The sequence below is a fragment of the Orcinus orca genome, chromosome 1, assembly GCF_937001465.1.
Source record: "Orcinus orca chromosome 1, mOrcOrc1.1, whole genome shotgun sequence".
Lineage (NCBI taxonomy): Eukaryota > Metazoa > Chordata > Mammalia > Artiodactyla > Delphinidae > Orcinus > Orcinus orca.
The window spans coordinates 31,402,173-31,423,281 of record NC_064559.1 but is presented as its reverse complement, the minus strand read 5'-3'; the positions used below and the strand labels follow the sequence as shown (position 1 = coordinate 31,423,281).

The window sequence follows — 21,109 nt, the reverse complement described above, 5'->3', positions numbered from 1 at the left end:
ATTAAGGGTAAAGTGGCTTTGGTTTTCAGAAGGCAGCCTGGACGCTAGGCTCCTTCACCGGATGGCTGAGGAACCCGAAAGGACAGCCCAATTCTTCCCGCTGTCCTGCTGCCCTTGAAGCGAGGCTGACAGTGACCTGCCTGCGGCTTTGCTCACACCGTGTCCCGTGCCGAGTCTGCCTTCCTTCCTCGGCCACAGCCACTGAATCACAACCGTCTGTAAACCCACGTTCAAAACCTGCAGCCGGGCCCCGCCCAAGAGGCTGTCCTGCCGTCCGTACCCCAGGTCACATCCTGCCTGGTGCCCCATTTCCTAGACTAGGAACCATGGCCCCATGGCCTGGGCGTCCGGAGCAAGGGTGGTCCTACACTCTTACTAAGCGATGGCCCCTGGGGAAAGTCGATCCAGGGAGAGCGGGTAGATCCAGCATCAGGGGAAGGGTCCGGCCGGGATCCCACCTGGCTCAATTCACCCCTCCCCATCGGCTGTGCTCCCTCAGACTCCCAAGCCTTTGGGGGTGAGCGCTGGAGCACCTGAGCTGGGGGGAGAAGACAGAGCAGAGGGGCAGCTTTGGGTTGTGGCAGATGTCCCTGCCTGGTGCCACCTCCTCTGTCCAGGGCCAGGTGACCCCCAACAGCTCACAGGAGGGGCAGTGTCCCTGATTCTCCATGCCCCCCATCACGGAGGATCAACTGGCCACCGGGGCTGCCGGCTGTGGTGCAGACCCCCTGTCCTGTTCGCCTAGCGGTGCTGGAATTGGTCCTGGCTCCGGCATTTGGGCAAAGCACTTGCCTTCTCTCGGCCTTGGCTTCCTCTTCTACAGAAAGAGGGGTTTGGCCTCTCTGGACCTCAAGGTCCCGTGGTTGTGTGATTACAGTGACTTGTGTCTGGGCATTCAGAGAAGGCTGACCTCTCTTCTCTAGAGACAGGGCTCAGCAAGGAAGAAGTTTGGGCATCAAAGGCTACATCACCACCTCCTTTGCTGCCTGCCTCAGGGTCTCCCAGAGGTGTCCCCACCCCAGAAAGCCCCAGGCCCAGGCCTGGCTCCAGAAGGGACGCCCCTGAGGCTCTGAATTGCTCCAAGCTCCCTGCTGAATGCAGGCAGCTCATGCCTCTTCCTTTCTCCAGAAGCTCTGGAAAAGCTGCCTTTGTCAGGAGGAGTCTGGAGGCAATCTCACGGGCGTGGACGCCCAGAACTCGCTCTCACCGAGAAAAGGGGCTGCAGCCAGGAACCCCGGTGGCCGACAGCCAGCGTCCCGTCTATCTCCCCTCCTGACACCCCTTCCAGGGCAGGCCAAGGCAGGGTTCACCTGGGCAGGGATTTCTCACCCAAGGGCAAGCGTGGGTCAGCCAGCTGCTTTGGATGAAAAATCTGGGGTGGTGACAGACACAGAGTTATGGGAGAGGCGTCTCCAGGAGGCTCCGTGGAGGGCAGGCTCCCACAGAGCCTCCGCCCTGCTGGGGAGGGAGTCTGTCAGCAGTGATGTCACTCGCCCTCTTGGTCATCAGGTGAAGCATATCCTCCCCGACACCCTGCACCTGCCCGCCTCCCTCTCATTCTCCTCTGTGTGACAGGCGGGGAGTTCTCTGCCGTGGAGGGAGATGACCTCTGGAGTACCTTATCATTTCAAGGCCAGTCCCTGTGACCCAGGGGGGACTGTGGTGATGACAGGTGTGGGTTGTAACTCTCACTTCTGGTTGGGCCAAGGCCTCCAGGCCCTTCCAGGCAGCTCCTGAAGGCATCTCCCCAAGATCACCTGCAACTGGGGGTCAAAATGCCTGACTCCCATCGTGAGCTGCCTGGCTTGGCCTCCTTGTGAGAATGTGGCTGCCATCACACCAGCCAGCACTGCTGCTCCGGCGGGAGGCAGCTGCCCTTGCACCAAGGTTTCGAGGGTGGGGTGTCCGGACATCTCACACACTTGCAGTCACACCTTGCAGTGTACCAGATACCCGAAGGGGTGCAGGCGGGAGGCGAGCCATTTGTGAGACTGTTACTCCCACAGCAGAAGCGAGCACTCCCTCTCCTGACCCTGGGGGGTCTGGTTGGGAAGTACCACCCTCTGAAAGTCAAGTTCAGCAGGAAGAACATGGAGCTTCTCACTGAGAGTGATGGGACAGCTCTGATGGCCTGCACTTCTCCACTGGCCCCTTGACCTCACTGGACGTCACTTCTAGGAAGTCTTTCCTGATGACCCCCACCTGGTCCCCGTGCCCCAGGCTGCCTGTCCTCTCAGTGCAGGGTACGGTGAGGTACGGTCCCCCTGCCCAGCTCTGGTGCCTTGAGGCTCAGTGTTCCCATAACCGCAGCAGGGGACTGGGGTCCAGGCCCCCCTCCCACCCAAAGAGGTCCCTGGCGGGTCGGTGAACCGGGGAGAGGCTGGAGCCAGAACGCCCAAGGCTATATTCTCAGGGAGGTGGGAAGGGAGGGGGGTCCCAGCACCAGTTTGCCCCACAGTCACCCCACCTCCCGGGAAGCACTGCACCCGCTGTTGTCGCTGGAAGGGCCCATGGGCCTTTCCACGTGGCCCAACTGTGTGTCTGCCTCGAGGCATCCGCCCTCCCACAGGAGCCCGGGGTCAGAGAGCAGAGGTCTGCCTTACCTATGGACCAGCATGGCCGGCCGCTCCCCACACTGCAAGCCTCACTGTGGGTCGTTGCTCCGGGTGACAAGCCATCTCAGAAAAGCCACCCCGCACACGGCAGCACCCCGGAGCCCCTTCCCTGTGGCCTTGCACGGGCAGCCTGACTCTCCCGGTGTCACTGGGCAGCCCTCTGTCAGGACCCCCGGGATTCCTTCCCCACTGGGACGGGTGAACCTTCGCAGGGATGACTCACCCTTCCACCCCCAAGCATTCCATGGGTCACACCCGCCACGCCTGAAACATTCCTGCTCTCCTTCTCAGGCAGGCCTCTCCCTGGAGCCCAAACCCTGCACAAAACCAGCTCCTCCTGGAGAAGACCCACCCCCACCCCGGCGCCCCAACTCGCCCTGGGAGCCGTGTCAGCACCCGGGCTACCTGCTCGACGCACTCCGTGCTGTACATTCTGTGTGTGTCTGCTGGGGGCGCTCTCCACCCACCCCAACGCAGGACCAGACTCCACCTGGAGAAGGCCCTCGGGACACCGGCCAGCCTGGCCTAAGGGCTGCCCCAGGGGCAGAGGCTGCCCGAAACGCCTCTCCTCCACCCCAGTCTCCCCACACCCCCGTCCCTGCTAGCCACAGGCCCTCCCAGAGAGGGATGTCTGTGAACCTGCCTCTCACAAGGTTCCTACCTCTTCTAGCTGCTTCTGCACTTACATCTGCTCCTTAGCACAGAAAGCTTCAGAAAGGAAGTCCACTGTCTCTCAGCCTCAGAAACGCCTTTACTTCACCCCCTAAACCCGTCCCATCCAGAGTGCCCAGCAGGGTGAGGCCCACAGCAAGAGGAATTTAAGTTAGACAATAAGGGGAACTGTCGGAAGAGGGCACGGAGATGTCTGGGACCCCGGACTGTCCCGCAGCCCAGCTCCTGCCCCTCGAACATCGCAGGAGATGTTCTGCCCTCCACCCAGGCCAGTGGGGCGCTCGTGGACACGCCGCCCTGTCCTGGACGGGAGGAGTTCAGCTCAACCCCACCTGACATGCTGGCGCAGTCGCTGCCCTTTCCTGGGCACGTGTACAGAACGGAAACACCAAAGCACACCGGGGTGTATTCAAACCCAGCTCTGCTGGAAACCTGCTTCTCCTCCTCACGACCTGTGTGTGGCCACCACTAAGCCTAAGTGCTGAACTGAGGGCAGAAGCATGCTGGGGCCTGGGCTCAGCCCCCCGAGGGGGGTCCAGGGTAAAGCATCGTCACCAGCAACTGCCACACTAGATGCCCGTCCCTGTGTGTGTGTAGAGGTGTGTGCCTGTGACGGGGTGGTCCCCACAGGGGGTCTCTGTGTGAGGGCGGGTGAGGGCCAGAACTTTGCTGCATCTCAGAACCGCCTGGGAGCCTTTAACAGTCCACATGCCCGCGCTGTCCCCATACTAACTGAACCAGAACCGCTGGGGGCCGGAAATTCCCAGACTCTTCCGACGTGTAACCATGCTTAAGGACAGTGCTTTGGGGGATAGTTTCTGGGGATCTGATGCTTCCTGGAAGGAAACCGTGAGGGCCGTGTCTTGAGGGGAGGAGCTTTTTTTGCAGCTGCAGATGGTCTGGGGAAACGGTCTGCAGAGGCAGTGAGTTATACATCTATTTCCAGTGAAATATCTGGAGATGATCTCACCCCACCTCTTACAGTTGCACAGACCCAGAGAGGGGCAGCCACTTGCCCAAGATCACACAGCAGCTGGCAACAGATCAGAGAGAACTCAAGCCTCCTGACACCAGTGGGACTCCTGCTGCTGCACAAGCTGCCGCGAGGCGGGCCGTGTGTGAATGCGCGTGTGCGTGAGGACACGTGTGTGTGTGTGTGCACAGCGGTGGGTATACGTGTGCATACACGCGTGCCTGTGTGGCGTGTGCCTACAAGGAGCCTCACATGAGGCTACCTTCCATGGAAAACAGTCCTCCATTTTGTTTTGTTCAAACATCACGTAACTTCTACGGGTCACACCCTATCGCAGAAGTAGCTCCCAGAGTTTCAAACCTAGAACAAGTGGCTTATTGATATTTACAATTCCGTGTGTGGGGAGAGGAATTTCTTTTGTTCTGCTTATTTGTTTTCTAATCTCTGTCAATGAGCTTAGCAAAGGGGGGGGGGGAACACCCCGGAATACTGGGCATTTTTGCATGTGTTGTAACAGGCCGGTGGAAATCCTGGCTAAGCCCTCAGCTCCTAGAGGAGGCATTGTGAAGAAATGAGAACTGGTCTGCTTGAAGTTTAACTAAGATGTTTCCCTGCTGGGGCAGGCCTAAGCACAGACACCACGTACCTCCTCCCGTCTCAGCTTTGGTCCCGAGGAAATAACCCCAGAAGAGACACCTGTGCCCAGCCTGTGGTCAGGGCAGGACACCTTCCAGGACAGTAGAGACAGCAGAACCTCCCCGGGTGGAGGGTCACGCCGAGACACAGCCCCCCATGAATCCAGGGAGCCGGCCAGCGGGGCCCTAAGACAGGGTCTTGGCTCCCCTGGGCACAAGCCTGCCCCCAGGAGGGCCCTGGGGAGCAGGACACCTGCCCAGCGCACCCCACCCCCACCTCTGACCATCACAGGTGGGAAATGGTGCTTCTGAGAAGAATGGAGACAGAACCTTCGGGCCCAAGGCTGACGATGGCTCCCGGGGCAGTGCGCAGGGCGCGTGGGTTAGGACTCCCTGGAATGCTGTGTGGAAGGCAGCTGGTTCCACCGAGCTGTGTGTGTGTGTGTGTGTGTGTGAGTGTATGTGTGTGTGAGTGTATGTGTGTGTCTGTGTGTGCGTGTGTGTATGTATGTGTGAGTGTGTGTGCGCGCGTGTGTGAGAGTGTATGTGTGTGAGTGTATGTGTGCGTGTGTGTGTGCGTGCGCGCGTGTGTCTGTGTGAGTGTGTATGTGTGTGTATGTATGTGTGAGTGTGAGTGTGTGTGCGTGCGTGTGAGTGTGTGTGCGTGTGTGTGTGTGGCAGCGGCAGCTTCGGACTTGGATCAGAGGAGATTTGGGTTCAGCTTTAGGAAGAGATTCCAAGCGGAGCATTAAGGGCATGAAAATGGCAGTGTCTCCGCTCGGGCCAGACGACAGCACACCAGCCCCTCACCCCACGGTCCACCCCGCAGCGGCTCCCCGCCCGCCGCAAGGAGGTCATGTTTCCCAGCTCTGATCTCCGGCTGGGCAGCCACGTCCCCGGGTTCCTCCCGCTGCCCACGGGGACCCTCGGGAAGCGTGGGCAGCAGTGCTCAGAGGCCCCATTCAGGAGAAGATGGGTGGGCGGGTCCCGAGCAGCCTCCTCCTGCAGGGTCTCCAGGCCCAACCGGGGACTGCCCGACAGGGTGGGCCATGCGTCTGGGCCCGTGTTTGGGGAGGGCACGGCAGAGACGGGCGTTCACGCCAGGCTTCTCCCACGCGGTCCCACACCCAGTCCTCGGCGGCTCAAGGCCCCTCCCTGACAGGATGGAAGGCAGCCCTACGGGCTGGCTCCGGACAAAAGACACTCCTACTGCCAGGATCGTGGGTGGCTGACCCCTGACTGTCCTACAGGGCTACAGGGAGAGGCAGCTCCTCTGCGGTCAGTGGGGCGCACCTGGCCTTCTTCAGGGCGGGGGCCCGGGAGAATCAAAGACCCCAGAGAAACCTGCTCTTCTGTCTCGGGCAACTGAAAGAGAATTCGAGTCTGTGCAGGGGGCGAGGGGGATGGCCTGGTGCGTGGTCCTTTCACAGCCGCCAATCACCCCTCCGGGGACCAGAGCAGACACATGGAGTGAAACCAACAGGACAGAGAAGGACCAAAGCGGGGAGAGGCAGTCACAGAGCAAACGGGGGACGCCTGGGCGGTGCTGGCGAAGAGACAAAGCCGGATAAACCAGAAACGCCAGCTGCAGGTGGCCTGACAGCCTCTCCCAGCTACAGTGCCGCTGGGGAAACTGGTCAGAGCCAGGGGTAGAGGGGACATGCCTCCAGGGTCAGCCCTCAGAGAGGGACGCACTAGCCATCAGAGTCCGCCCCTGCCTGCTGACGCCCCCGGAGGACCTTGGGATGGAGAAGTGGAGAGAAGAGGGATGGATGTGTCACCCACAAAGAGAGAGGCCAGGGGCACAGTGCCCAGCCAGCGCCCCATGGGGGGATCAGAGGGGGTGTCTGGGGCACTGGGGCTGGTCTGAGACTTTTCTGGAGCTGCGAGCCTCCAGCTCAGGCCAGGGACGGAGTGGGAGCGGGACGGGGACAGGTGAGTCTGCAGCAAGGGAGAGAGGAGGTTGGCTTGAGCTGCGACTGGGCTGTGGCCAGGAAGGGCACTTTGTTTCCCAAACCTACTTCCAAATAAGGCTGGAAGCAGCTACCAAACAAAAGGGAAGGGGGCAGGCGCTCTGGAGGCTGTGACCTCGAGTGGGGGTCTGGGAGGAGAGGAGTAGGGGGCACAGCCGCACAGACCTTTGGGTTTGGGGTGCAGGGGAGTCCTCCGCCAGCCACTTTCTCCCCCTCAGCTCTACACGGGGACCACTTGGGCGGGGGCACAGAGGTTGAAATCGTGAGCTGGTGTGTGTGTGTGCACGCGCACGTACGCACGCGTGTGTGGGAGAATCGGTGAGGATTCATCTCCTTTGTCCCCCCCTCTTTACTACCTTCTCCCCGCTCTCTCATGAACTCCTGACTTGATCAATGTATCTCTTTTTTTCAATAAGTAAATCTTGGATGACCCGTACTGTTTGCAGTCTGCAGGTCTTTATTAGCATTTAAATAAGTAAACAGAAGGTACCCTGATCCGTGTGTAACTCTCACTGGGAATTGTTTGTATGAAAGCATTTGGTCTAAAAATCCTCCGCAAAGGGCCCTGTCAGGTATCATACCTTCCTCCTTGCGTTTCAGGGGTCCTACCCCTTTCTCCTGGCCGCCCCCAGGTGGGGGAGCTTACCGTGGAGGGGAGAGGGCTGGCCAGGCCGGCACCTAGATGGACAAGTGCCCACCACGAGGGCCCAGCAAGGCGGGGGGTCGAGGGCGGGGCATTCCCAACCTTGGCCACCGAATTCCCTAGTTGCCCCTAAGACACTTGTTTCTAGGCAAGCTGAGTGGGTCAGGGCGAATCCCGTAGGAAAGTGGGTTTCTCTCAGCCACGGGAAAGAGGGCATCCTGGTCCCCTTCCCGGCCTCAGTCCCCAGGGTCCGCACTGGCCCGGGGCGACCTTGGAACCACACACGCCTCTTCCAGGTGCGAGGCTCCCGCTACCACGCCGCGCAGTCACAAGGGCTTGTCTGCTCCCTGCGCCACCTCCCCGGCCGCCCGCCCCTCCTGGGCCTCCACTCGGGTCTCCGTGACTCCCTGCCCGTCGGGCAGCCACGCACCGCCCTCCCCCCAGACCCCCCCAGCCACTGAGATCCCGCAGCTAAGTCCGGGCAAGATGGGGCGGGGTGAGGGAGGCGCACGACCCCGGGCGACCGGGTAAGACAGGACGCGGAGACAGTTCCCCGGAGCAGGCCGGGGAAGAGAAAGCCCTGGGCCCCGAGAACGGCCCTGACTGCGTCTCCCACCGCGCCCCCACCCCCCAACACCGTGAGCGCGCCGCCGAGCGGCGGCTGCACAGTAGACCCGGCGGCGGAGGGGAGCGCTGCTGGGGTCTGCGCGCGCCCCGCGCCCCGCCGCCCGGCCACGCGCGCATCCGGCCTTTACCTCGGATGGAGTGGCTCGGGGTGGACGACTGGGAAGTCTTGGACTTCTGCCGCTTGACGGTCATCATCACCTGCTCTTGCACGCGCTGCTGGCCCGACGTGCCGGTCTTTATCTTCAGGTCCGACGGCAGGGCCAGCGTCGAGTTGTCCTGGTCCTGGAAGCATTCGTAGGCCAGGGCGGTCTTGAGCGGCGAGTGGTTCATGGCGGCGCGGGGCGCGGGCCCGGAAAGCGAGCGGCAAGGTGCGAGGTGCGGGGCTCGCGACGTGCGGGTAGGCAGCGGGGTCTTCTCGTGCTCAGAGGCTCCCTGTGCCCATAGAGCGACGACCACGCGCGTGACAGCTCCCGGCTGCTGCTCCCGGCACTTCCACCCGGCGCGTCCTGGCCCAAGCACTGGCGGGCCCGCCCTTCGCCGCGCTGGATATACCGCCCCGCCCGGCGCCGCCCCCTCCCCGCCGCGGCCGCTCCAGCGGAGCCCCGGGCGCTGAGCTGCGGGCCGGGCGCTCTGGGGGCAGGGCTTCAAGTCCCGAGCCTGGACCGTGCTCTCTCTTCCTTTGTCCCCCTTCCCTCTCCCCGCGACCTGCCGAGGTGAGGCCTCCGCCGGGGAGCCGCCCTCTGTCCCGGCGGTCCTGCGCGCTCAGGGATAGAGTGCGTGCTCAGCTCGGGACTGAGGGAGACTTCTCTCTAGGAAAAAGGAGTCTTTCTCGACTGCGCCCCCTGCACAGCCAGATGCCCATCTGCCTCCGTGCAGAGGTCACTGCGGAGACCGGCCCTGTGGATGGGGGCTCCCAGGCTGACGGCAAGGAGCACAGCCCGGTCCAACCTGCAGGGAGGGGGTGAGGGCCTGAAGCCCACAGCAGGATGAGACTTGAGATGGAAAACCACAAAGTAGTGCCCACCCCCCAGGGCATGGGCATGCCAGGGGAAACACCAGGTGAACAGTGGGTGTCTCTGAAACTCCAGACTTAGCCCCTGAAATGGGTGCCTGGTACATCTTCGGGGCTCAATAAAAAATATGTTTTAACGGACGAGTAAATGAAGACTAGCTAATTTAAGGTAAATTAAGTCTGATTTGAATCCTACCCAGATCCTTACTGAAAAACCATAAGGTAGCCTACCCCTTAAAACTACCTGGCTGTGGACTTATTATCCTAGGACGTCGTGTGCATTCTGCCATACTCCCTGGGGCGTGTGTAGCGATGTTTCATTCTTGTAGCTTTGTCCGCAGGCCCCGAGGTAGCCGGCGCCAGGGAACCTGGTGTGTAACAGGAACTGAATATTTCAAACCTATGTTGATGGAAATCTTTCTAAGGGCAGCACACCCCTGCCTTTCCCCCTTTGGCAAAAGACCCTGAGCACATTTATGCACTTCTTGACAACTCAGGGTTCCCGTGCTGGACACCCAGTGCTGAACAGACAGTGCAGTCCGGTCAGCTTCTGTGTGTTCCGGGCTCCTCCAGCCATCACCTCTGCTGTCCCTTGTAGTTGGCACTCGCAGCTCACACCCTTCACTTTCAGCTTGCCCTTCTGCTCTGCAGCGGAAGGGACCCTCAGAATCTATGCTCGTGGGGAATTCTGTGAGCTGGACTTGAAAAGCCCAGGGATGGTCTCAGGGACCGCATGATGGTCACTCGCTCGCTTCCTGAGACGTGGGTGTTCCATGCAGGAGCCCAGCTGTTCTCCGTAATGCATTCCTGGGGGCCACGTGCAGAGAAGAAAATCGTAAAGCACATGGTGGATTCAATAGAAATAGTTTTCTGATTGAGGGTTATGTCCCTAAGAACTTAGAGTCAAATAAACCGGAGATGTGACCAACAGTACGTCGTGGATACCAAAGCCCAACCCCTGTAGACCTTGACTATCACTTCAGATTGTAAGATTCTGCGTTGAGCCATAGTCTGCCAGGGCTGCACCGAGCCTTGGACATCATCCAGCCCAGCCTCTGCAGTTTTCTGACTCGAAGAGGAGGTAGCTTGCCCGTGGTCACCAGTTAATACGTGGCAAACCTACATTTCAGTCGGGCCTGGTGACTCCAGGGCCAGTGTGCTTCCCTCCACGCTATCTGGCCTCCGTTATAAAAGTCCTACAAAATGGGCCTTAAAGTACAGTGCACACCGATGACGGAAGGGGCCCAACATCCTATAAAGTATACATGACAGCACAGAAAAACACAAGTCCATTGTGTCATGCATTTGGCCCATCTACAACCTAATATGCTAGCCATAATAAATGTTCATTTCGTCTTTAAATAATGATCATTTTGCCACCTTTAGGATGTAGAAGGGCCCTGAGGGAGGTGACAGGAGTGGCCCATATTGCTATAATAGCCCATACTTAGCCCCTGGGGGTTGAAAGTGATTACCTTTAAAATGGTTTCCAGATATGAAGTGTTTCTAGATGCTTCTCTATTATTTTGATGTTAACATTTTGATCTATTGATAGCCACAGCAAGTATTTGCTGTGCTCCTACAAATCAGGCACAGTCTGGGCCCTTTACATAGGCCATCTCATTTGAATGCAATCATCCTATGGGGTGGGTACCAACATCCGCATCTTTCTTTTTCGGGTGAGGAAGCAGGCTCACCAAGGTCACAAGGCTGGTAAGCGGCAGAGGCAGCCTGGATCCAGCACCTGGGCACTCGGTGACAGTGCCAGGCTACCTCCTTGAGATTGCCCCGTGACGAGCAGTGGCTAAAAGCCTTCCAAGGACCAACCTTTTAACAGCATCTGTTTCCATCACAAGGCACGAAAGCCAGGCCACCTGGGATCCAGTTCCCGCGGTATCCCTAACTCGATTCATGATGCTGGACAGGTGGATGGAGGAGGATGCCCTCCTCCATCCTCCCCACCAAATCTGTAAAGCAAGGAGGTAGATCTGATAGCTCCCCAAGTCCACCGTAGCCCAAACACTCTATAATTCAGCTGTCAGTTACGGGGGTTTTTAGAGCAGGAGAATCTTGAATCAGGTCTTCTGGACTTTGCCTCTCCTACCCCAATAACAAGGTGAAGCAAAGTCTGGATGTGGACGTGGATGGAGGGAGGGCCGGCACCACCAGTCCGTCCACTCTGCAGACACTATTTTATCTCCCAGTAACCCCCCAGGAGGTATTGTTTTGCAGATGAGAAAACACACTCAGAAACAGGAAGTCAGTGGTGCAGCCGGGATCTGAACCAAGTCTGACCCCCGACCTGGGAGAAAGAAAGGAAGGTGACTCAAGCCACAGGTCTGGGGCCACAGGGAGGTTCGTTCTGGCTGGGAAGATGGGTCTGGGCCACAGCTTTTCCTGTCACGTCTCTCTCCTGCCTGCCCAAGCCCCGCCCCTTAGGGGCCCTGCCCCTGAAACAGGCCAGAGGAGAGGGTCACAGTCCCCAAGTGAGGAACAGAGGTCACAGAGGCCCCGGAGATGAGCGCGCTCTGAATGGCATGTCTTTAGATGGTGAAAACACCCGAGTGGGTGTGGGTGGATTTGAGTTGAGAGGGTGTGGGGTGGTCTAGGGAAAGCGTCTTGGAAGAAGTTAATTTTGACTTGATTCGGAAACAAGATGAGTCAATTTCACCTTCAAAGACACTGGGATGCTGAGTGTGGATGGGGGTCTTATCCTCTGCTGCCTGCCCTGCAGACTGCCTGGGACCCAGATTCCACTCTCAACACTCAGGGCTCTCCGAGAGGGGGAATATGGATTCGTTCATTCAATGAGTACTTCGTGAGGACCTCCCACGAGGCAGGGCCCGTGCTAGGACATGAGGCCGAAAGAGACAAAGTTCCCGTCTTTATCCAGCTCACCTCCTAGAGGGGAGGGAGGCACCGCTGGGCCAGGTCTGAACGCTGGCTCAGGTGGAGGCTGAGACGATGCCTCTGGGGCTCCTGCTGCTTCTAAGGGTTGAAGCTACTCCTTGCTGTTTCCAGGCCCTCAGGTGAGGGGGCCACCTCCACCTGAACCCCAAACGGAGCTGGAAGCGGTAGCTTCCTGGGTGGACCCCTTGCGAAGCCCAGTCCTTCCTCACCTGCCCCCTCCCTGTCCCGGGTAGCTCTGGGCTTTCCGGCTGCCTGGTCTCTTCCAGCTGAGTCCCCGGTCAGCTAGTGGGATCCCCGGGGGCAGCCCAAGTCAGGAGCTGTAGCGCCTTCCCTGGGGGACCCCGCTGCCCCTCCCCCACCTCTCACTAGCCTCCCTTCTCATTTTGTTTCCTGCCAGCCCTGTCTGACTCGCCCGGCGCCGATGCCTCCCCGGCGCCTTTGCACATACGTTCCTCTGCGTGCGGCTCACTCAGGCTGTCTCGTAAGTCTGTCCCGAGTGCTAACCGGCTACGCGGCAGGCCAGTCCCCACGGACAAAACTGTGATGGATGGCCGGGTCCGCTCTCATTCACCCTCTGAGCGGTGGTCAGGGAGGGGTCAGACAGGGGCGCGCAGGCCACCCATCTCAGCAGTGGGGGAAGGTGCCACAGGCAGAGGGAACCATGGGGTAAAGGCCATGAGCCTGGCACGTCCTCGGGGCCCACAGACCAGCGCGGCCTCGGTGTGGGGAGGAGAAGGCGCGCACAGGTGGACACAGGCGGGCAGGGTGTGCTGTCCTGCGCAGCTCTGGGTGATGATGGCAATGTTCTGTGTCTGTGCTGATCGAACCAGTTACAGCTAAATGAAGTAAGGGGGGTGGGCAGGATAAACTAGGAGTGTGGGATTAGCAGATACAAACCACTATACGTAAAAGAGATCAACAATGAGGACCTACTGTCTAGCACAGGGAACTCTACTCAGTATCTTGTGATAACCTATAAGGAAAAAGAATCTGAAAAAGAATAGATATATGTAACTGAATCACTTTGCTGAACACCTGAAACACATTATAAATTAACTGTACTTCAATTTAAAAATTTTTTTAAATAAATTTTAAAATGTCAGCTCCTCAGACACACCAGCCACATTTCAGATACTTCCACGTGTGAACACAGTGGCCACCAGCACAGCGTCGTGCCGGACCCTCTAGACCTCTGTCCGGGGTTTGAATCTTATTCTAAGAGGATTGAGAGGCCTGAAATGAGGGGGACAAGACCCCCCAGCCCTGCCTCCTGCCACCCGTCAGCTCATCAACCCGGTTTATCCCTGCTGAGGAATTCCCCGACAGTGAATGAATTCAGTGCCCTCTCCTGGGACACTTTGTAGCAGGTGCTGTACCTGTGTTACAGTCCCCGTCACCTTCTTAGCCTGAGGCAGGGGCTGTGTGCTGCTCGTTTCTCGTTCCCCACCGTCCACACCGCTGGTACACACTGGGCGCTCAATAAATGCTTACTGGGTCCAACCGAGTCCACCCCCTTGCTCCAGAGCCAGGTCTCTGGGATAATGGACGCTGAGTGCAGCCTGGTCAAGCCTTTGCCTTTCTAAACACTGATTTCTCTCACAACCTTTGTCTCACCACCTGCTGTCAGGGATACCCTGGGGCTGCACCCGTGGCCCCAGCCCATCCTCCCACGCCTCCTCGCACTTCCTGAGGGAGACCCGCATCAGGAAGTCAGAATTCCCTCCCCGCCTGCCCTGGCCTGGTCATCCTGGGAGAAACCAATCTGGGAAGTCATCTTCCCAAGGATCGGAACGAATGGACTTTGTGCTGACCCCTCGCAGAATCCTGGACCCTCGCTGCCCTCAGGGGAACAGGGTAGGAATGGACAGACCCTGGGTCTGACTCCTGGTGTTAACTCACGCCACCCTAGGTGTGGGTGCCCGCAGCCCTGTTGCCCAGGGTCATTTTCTCCGGAGGGTCCAGAGGGGCCGCAGAGAGGCTCCCGGCCCCCCCTGGGGATACGGAGAACGGAGGGGTGGGAACCACAGGGGCCATGCCCCAAGCCCGTCGCAAGGACCTTGATTGGACGATGAGAGCACGTGACCGGGCCCCCCGTGCCCGAGGCTGGGACAAGAGGGGCGCCTGTGCCCGTTCATCCGCCCCTGCTGTGCTCAGCCCAGATGAGGGGGCAGGGCCGGCAGTGGAGGGAGAACAAGCAGAAGACTGGGTGCCGAGGCCTGGAGAGCAGGGGGAGCCTGGGTGAGTCCTAGGCGGCTGGGCCGGGGGGCCAAGGGGCAAGGCCAGGGTGTGCGCTCCGTCTCCCAAAGCTCAGAACCTTTCAGAGCTGCAGTTCTGGTCTCCCTGGGTGCGGTGGGTGGGGCGGCGGCCCGGGAGGCTGGGAAGGTGATGAATAACCCAGCTGTGGTCCAGCCCGGCCCAACTGGCTGCTGTCAGCACTAGATCTGCTTGGGCCCGGCGCCTCTGCCAACCCAAAATTCCAGTTCTGTGCTCCCCACGCTGGCAAACCCAGCACCTGCCTTTCCAGCTGCCCTGCCCCCTGGCCAGCAGTGATGTTTTGCAAACCTGCGATAGGACTTGGGCTCGGGCGGAGCCCCAGCCTCAGGATTGGGGGGTGGGGGCGGGGAGGCACATGGCTGTGGAGGACCGGAAGCCACTGGAGCGCAGACTCCAGGGCCTTCCCAGGAGGCAGCTGGGAAACAAGAGCAGGGGCTTTGGGGGCTACCGCTAGCTGTGTGACCTTGAACAAGCCACTTGACCTCTCTGTGCCTCAGTTTCTTCCTTTGTAACATGTGGTTAGTCACACCTACCTCACAGGCTTCCTGTGACCATAAATATGTATAAAATATTTATCAAACGTCTAGCCTGGTGCCTGGTATACAGCAGGAACTTAATGATAATCAGAGCGTCCTTCCCTCCCCCGGCAGCACCTCCTGTCTACCTGCGCTCCCCTCCAGACCCTCCCTCCCCTGGTTCTGCTCCCCCCTCCACCCGCCCCGCCCCGCCCTGCCCCGCCTCTCCTCTAGCAGTCGTGACTCAGACCTTGGGGACCTCAGAACATCAGAGGTCGAGGGGGTCTCAGAGACCATCTGGTCAACCCCTTGCTTCGTTGGAAGAGGTCCCTGAGAGCAGAGGGGCCTGGTGATCCCGCCTCCCAAAGGCCTCCCGCACCCCGGGGGCCAAGTCGCTGCTCCCTTCGGGGGACAGTGGGGCTGGGTGACAAGCCTGAGGGGAGTCTGAGAGCGGGTTCCTGTGCTGGGAGAATCGTGGCATTTGTGAGGTGGAGGTGCAGGGCTGGCAGGCCTGGCATGTGAGCAGCCCCCCCGCCCCCCGTGGGCCCTGCACTGCCCTGGGTCTCACAGTCACCAACTCCAGCCGCAGCCCTCGCCGCCTCCTGATAATTGGATGCGTCATCCGCTGGCGCCCCGCAGATAGGCAGCCACACCCAGGGCAGCTGGCACCCCGGCAGTGTTTCCCTTCTCAGCTGCTGGGCTGCAGCCGGCCAGGCCACGGATGGGCACCTGTGGGAGCCAGGTTGCTCGGGCCTGGGGCTGGACTGAGGTCCTGCCGGGAGGCAGAGCCCGGTCTGCGTCGCCCCTCGCCTCGGCCCGGACTGCCCGTCTGGGTGCCTTCTTATCAGGAGCCCCAGTAACAAGCAGGCCGGCGCCTCGGCGTCTGTGCTCAGCAGGGCCCTGGGCTACAGGCTGCTCCCAAAGGGTCTGTCATCTCCCACTGACCCGGCCTGAGCTGGGAGCCGCGGGGGGTCACTGTGGCCTGTCTGCCTGGCGGGGCTGCTGCCCACCCTCCGCACGCAGCCCCGTCACGGCCACGCCCCCCGGCCCAGCTCACATGCTGCCCCCTCCCCACAGGTGTCCTGAGCTGGACGTACCGCTGCCCCCGCACCTCGTGCCACTCAGCACATCTTGCGTCCCCCAGCTCACTGTAAGGTCCCCGCGTCACCGGTAGGCCTGGGTATCACAATGGCTCGGCGAGCATTCGCCCATCCAGCGACATTCCATGTGTTCTCTTACGACGTCCTGCGGCCAGAGGCCTCTTTGGGCACTGTGTTGCCCCCCCCCCTCCTTCCAGGAGGTACTGTCATCCCAGAGGCCCTGCTGGGGTTGGAGCTGGACCTGGGCCCGTCGTGACAAGGAGCTGGGGAGGAACTGGGGGCTCCCCAGACACCTTGACTCTCAAGCCACCTCCAGCCTTAGCTCTGCACTGGCCACCACGGCTGCAGAGGAAGCAGGGGGAGGGCCAGGCAGCCGGGCTCGTCTCACTCCTTCCCAAAGGCGCCTCTCCGCACACTTCGCATCTGCTGGTGTTGGCCCCCTCCTGCCCCAAGGAGACCCTGGGCGGCCTGGCTTCTGTCACGGAGGACTCTGTCCCCCAGCCCAGTGTCTCGGAAACTGGTGACGTCTGAACTCCGCTTAAGCCAGATAAAACCATTCCAATTGCCCTCAGCTCAGAGCTTGGGCTGGGGAGGGTAGGCAAAGTGACATCGAGACAAAACCTGAGGCCTTGTAGGACACAGGGAACGCTGGGGACCGCAGAACTGTGGAAGGCAAATGTGTGGTCCCGGATGAAGAGTTTTGCTGCTAGGTCTGCAAGGGGAAATCACAGGTGGCCCTCAGGAGTGAGTACTTTTTTTTTTTTTTTTGCGGTACACGGGCCTCTCACTGCTGTGGCCTCTCCCGTTGCGGAGCACAGGCTCCGGACGCACAGGCTCAGCGGCCACGGCTCACGGGCGCAGCCGCTCCGCGGCACGTGGGATCCTCCCGGACCGGGGCGCGAACCCGCGTCCCCCGCAGCGGCAGGCGGCCTCCCAACCCCTGCGCCAGCAGGGCAGCCCAGGAGTGAGTGCTTGTTGGGCCGCCGGCTGGCCTGGACAGTCTCTGCCTCTGCTCTTGTCTTTTTGCACTTGGATTCATGGCCCTGTTTCATATTTACCTAGTTCTTTAGTCTACAAAATGGTTTCCTGTCCTGATCTCTTGGGATCTGCCCGTCAGTTTCCCGAGTGAAGTGTCCGCCCCCGTGAACGCCCCCATTGTGAGGATGGGGCCCAGAGGGACTGCAGGACTCAGTGGCCGAGCTGAGTCTCAGAGGTCCTTCCTGCAACGCTGAGCCGAGGGCTTTCCCTCCACGTCCACCCGCCACACAGCACGGGACAGTCTGGGGTGGGTGGAGCTGCCGAAGCACACAGTCGTGGGGGGACACTGTGGCATCCCCCAAAAGAGATGTGTCCATGACCTGACCACAGAACCCACGAAGGGGACCTTATATGAGCAAAGAGGCCTTGCAGATGTAATTAAGGTAAGGATCTTGAGATGAGGTCACGCTGCGTTTTGGGTGGGCCCTGGAGCCCATGACGAGTGTCCTTCCAGGAACAGGCAGAGGGAGATGGAACCAGAGGAGACGGCAGAGGGTGGGGGGGGGTGCAGCCCCAGCTCAGGACGCCAGGACCCCCAGAGGCTGGAGCACGGATCAGATTCCTCCGCAGAGCCTCCAGGAGGAACCAACCCTGCCCAGACCTTGATCGTGGAGTTTTGACCTCCAGACTGTGCGAGAAGGCATTGCTGGTGTTAAGACACCAAGTTTGTGGTGATGTGCGCGTCCACCCTGGGAAACAGAGACACTAACTCCGAAACGCTCTCGGTCACCTGGCCTGAGCTGTCGGCCTCCCAGCAAGCCCACGGGGCACCTGGCTGGGGCGGGTGTGAGACCCAGGGCTGGCCCCTGGGGCCGGGGAGGGGCTCCGGGATGACACAGCCCCTCGCCAATGGCAGCACGCAGGGGCCAGCAGCTCCCGCCCAGCCCTGGATGGCCAACCTCTCACCCCTGGCCTTTTGCCACCGACTTCCTGTTTGGTTTCACTCGTACCCAGAAAAGAATGTGCTCCAAGGGCTGGGGGGGGGGGAGGGGCGGGGGGGGGAGTAGGCACGGTGACGTCACCTCCCTGGGAGGGATTTACAAAGCCAGTCCCACACCTCAGCCGGGAAGTCAGCCTCGTGTCGTGGCCCCCCCACCTCGCGGGGCGCCATGGCTTCGTACATCCCGCTTAGGCAGCTAACGCGGTGCAGCCACAGTTAAACCCGACAAGCAAACATAATGGGGCCCTGTCTGTCGACGGGCCTTTCACTCGGGCAGTTTTATGCATCCTGGGAGGCCCTGATGCCTCTTTTCAGGTGGGTAAACTGGGGTGCTTCTCTGGGAGGAAAGCCAGAGCAGGGCTCCAGTCCAGTTACTGATCTGTGACACTGGCCAAGAACTTGGTCCCCAAGGTCCATCCTCATGGTGAGATGGTCCAGCAGCCTTCAACAGGAAGCTTAGTTTAGTGTAGTTCTGTTTTTTTCAGAAATTTCCTCAGGATTTGCCGGACCTTCATAGACAGTCACACTGGGGCTCAGCTGGCTCAGCTTAACGAGCAGTGGGAGGTGGATAGGAGAGGGGAGGATGGGTGTCGAGGGGCAAAGAGCATTGCCCTGGGGGTTTTGTCCCCCACACTACCTGGTACGGAGCAGAGGTCTGGGCCTGGCTTGGCCTCCAGCTCGCTGTGTGACTTTGGACAAGTCGTTGCCTCTCTGGGTTACAGTTTCCTCACTTGTGAAACGAGGGGTTTGGGGTAGATGCTCTAAGTGGGTGCTTCTCAAATCTGAACATGTGTTGGATCACCTGGGAATCTCCTTACGATGCAGGTTCTGTTTCAGCAGGTCCGGGGCTCTGCACTTCTGACAAGCAGCTTGGCGACGCCTGTGCTCAGACCATGCTTAGTGACGGGGCTCAGGCCAGGTGGCCTGTGATGCCTCCAATGTGCTATGGTCTCTCAGCCACCACCTTGCCCAGGGCACTGTTTGAAGAACAGACAGGCTACTGGTGTGAGAGCACTTTGTAGACTGCAAAGTCCTGAACAAATGTATGTGTTTAAGACCCACAACAGTGTGATTAAGACTCAATGTTTGGAGACAAAGGCACCTCTCATCCGCTAACGACCTCTTGGGCAAACGCGTCATTTCTCGGAGCCTGTGAAACGGGGGTGACAGCACCCACCTGGCAGGCTTGTTATGAGGATTAAATAAAGCAAGATGGTTGAGAGCAGCACCCCACAGAAGGCACCGGGCCACCAGCGCCCCTCGACTACTGTCCTCTTTATGGATGGGGACGGCCAGGGAGCTGCTGCGGCCACCCTCGCCCATGCTTTCCCCTCTCATCCTAGAGTCCAACCTGCCAGGTGATGGCATAACTGCCACCTGGTCCCCAGGGTCCCCCGAGTCCCACCCAGCTCCTCCCCTTTCCCTGCTGTCCTGGAGGCGGGGCCCTAGCTCCTCTCCAGGTCCCCTGAGTGTGTTGACTCCACCGGGAGCAGCTGGGGAGCCTGTGAGCTGGGCCTCAGCTGCCGAGGGGGTTGGGGCAGGAGGGAGGCGCAGGTCAGGGGGATCCGAGGTTCATTTCCCTTGGGAAATGAACGCCCCGAGGTGCTTGGGTGGGCGTGGCTGTCAGTCTCCATGGCGATGCCGTTTGTGGATGGAAGTGGGCAGTCAAGGCGGCGCCAGTGGACGCTGGGGGCAGGCTCAGAGCCCCCCACTGGCCAGCAGGGGCTTTTCCTTTCCCCACCCCGACCTCGCGTCCACCCCGCTCTCCCTCCACGAGCCCTGGCGGGGTGGCCGCTGTGGCAGCCGGGACGCTGCCAGACGAAGACTCTCTCAACGCCTGCAGTGAAGTCCGGTTACGTCTAAACAGAACCATTGCCCTCATGGCTCTTGGTGCTGATTCTCCGGTCAGCGTGGGTCTGACGATGACAGACGCCTTACTCAGCCCACTGGCCACGGAGAGCCCCCTGCAGGCCAGAGCTGGGCCCCTGGGGAGGGGGCTCAGGGGACCTGGTGCCCAGCCCAGTCCTGTCTGAACTGAGCTCCACGCTCCAGGCCAGGGGTCTCTGCCCAAGACTGGGATAGCTCTCAGTTTCTAGGTATAAAGCTTTAGGTTTGTAGTTGTGTAATGTTTACATAATATACTTAAATATACAGAAAAAAATTAAACTACCTTATTGTCTATACCAGATTCCGGAGACGCACTGGCCCACTTTCTCATTCTGACCATGCTGCAGAACCAATAGTAGGAAACAAACCAACTTGCCCATTTAAGGTAACTGAGGTGCTGGTTTGTAACAATCTGTCGTGTGTTCTTTCACAGTCACTTGGGTGAGTGATGAATTCAACATTGAAACTGCACATCGGGGCTGTCACTGCTTATCTCAAGGGTGCCCGAGGGCACCCTCCTGGTGTAGGAGAGTGGGGGTCTGCCCTCCGCCCTCTGATTGCAGATCCCCCTGCCCCGTCCCAGGTGAGGCCCTGGGGCTGCTCCTAGGGGGGCGGCACCATCTCCCCGGCTGGCCAGGCGGCCCCCACCTCAGCTCTCCTGGCCCCAAAGACGCCTGAGTCCTGGTCGTGACCAAACCTCCTTCCCAGCCTGGCTGTGTGGCACCCTGCAGCCTTGTGGCTGCTTTGCCCGCTCCAGCTCCTTGGCAAATCTGCCAGGCAGCGCTCTCAGCCCCTCCTGAAGCTTCATGGGGGAGGGGCAGGACCTTGGAGAAGCCCCACATGCCTCAGCAAGGCCGTAGGGAGCTGGGGGACAAGAGCACAGGACCAACTCTCCAGACACCTAACCTGCTGCTCTGTCCCTTTTTGGATGTGGCCCCATGGGGACCACTGGGCTTTTCTAAGGGGCCTGCCGTTCGTGGGTCCATATACTAAGAAGCTAGGAGGGTGACTCCTGCATGGGGACCCCCACCGAACTCTCTGGGTGTTTCTACCCCTAACTTACACTTCTTCCCTCCCCTGAATGGAACCCGGTGGTGGGCAGGACCCTCACGCCTCCCCTGCCCGCCTGTGCCCACCCCGGGTCTCAGGAGTGTCTTCCTTCTCCTTCTGTTGGGTGGGAGGCTGTCTACATCATCCCCTTTCTACGTGGACAAGAAGTCTCCCAGATTAGTCTAATCACAGAGGAACTACAGGGAAAAGAAGAAAGAAAGCCTGGACCACATTAGGGGAGATTT

General features: G+C 59.9%; 1 protein-coding gene across 2 annotated transcripts in view; it reads right to left on the bottom strand.

The window, feature by feature from the left end:
• Window positions 1–8,706, bottom strand: part of PKP1 (plakophilin 1) — a 43,334-nt gene extending 34,628 nt beyond the window's left edge. The window contains exon 1 of one of the 2 annotated variants that reach the window (XM_004285404.2): window positions 8,267–8,706. In XM_004285404.2, coding sequence (XP_004285452.1) covers window positions 8,267–8,468 — 202 coding nt within the window. In that variant the 5' untranslated portion in view covers window positions 8,469–8,706. Of the gene's footprint in view, window positions 1–2,603; window positions 2,679–8,266 lie in introns of those variants that run through there. The other variant, XM_049716419.1, reaches the window with a different exon arrangement.
• Between the last annotated feature and the right edge of the window lie 12,403 nt (window positions 8,707–21,109).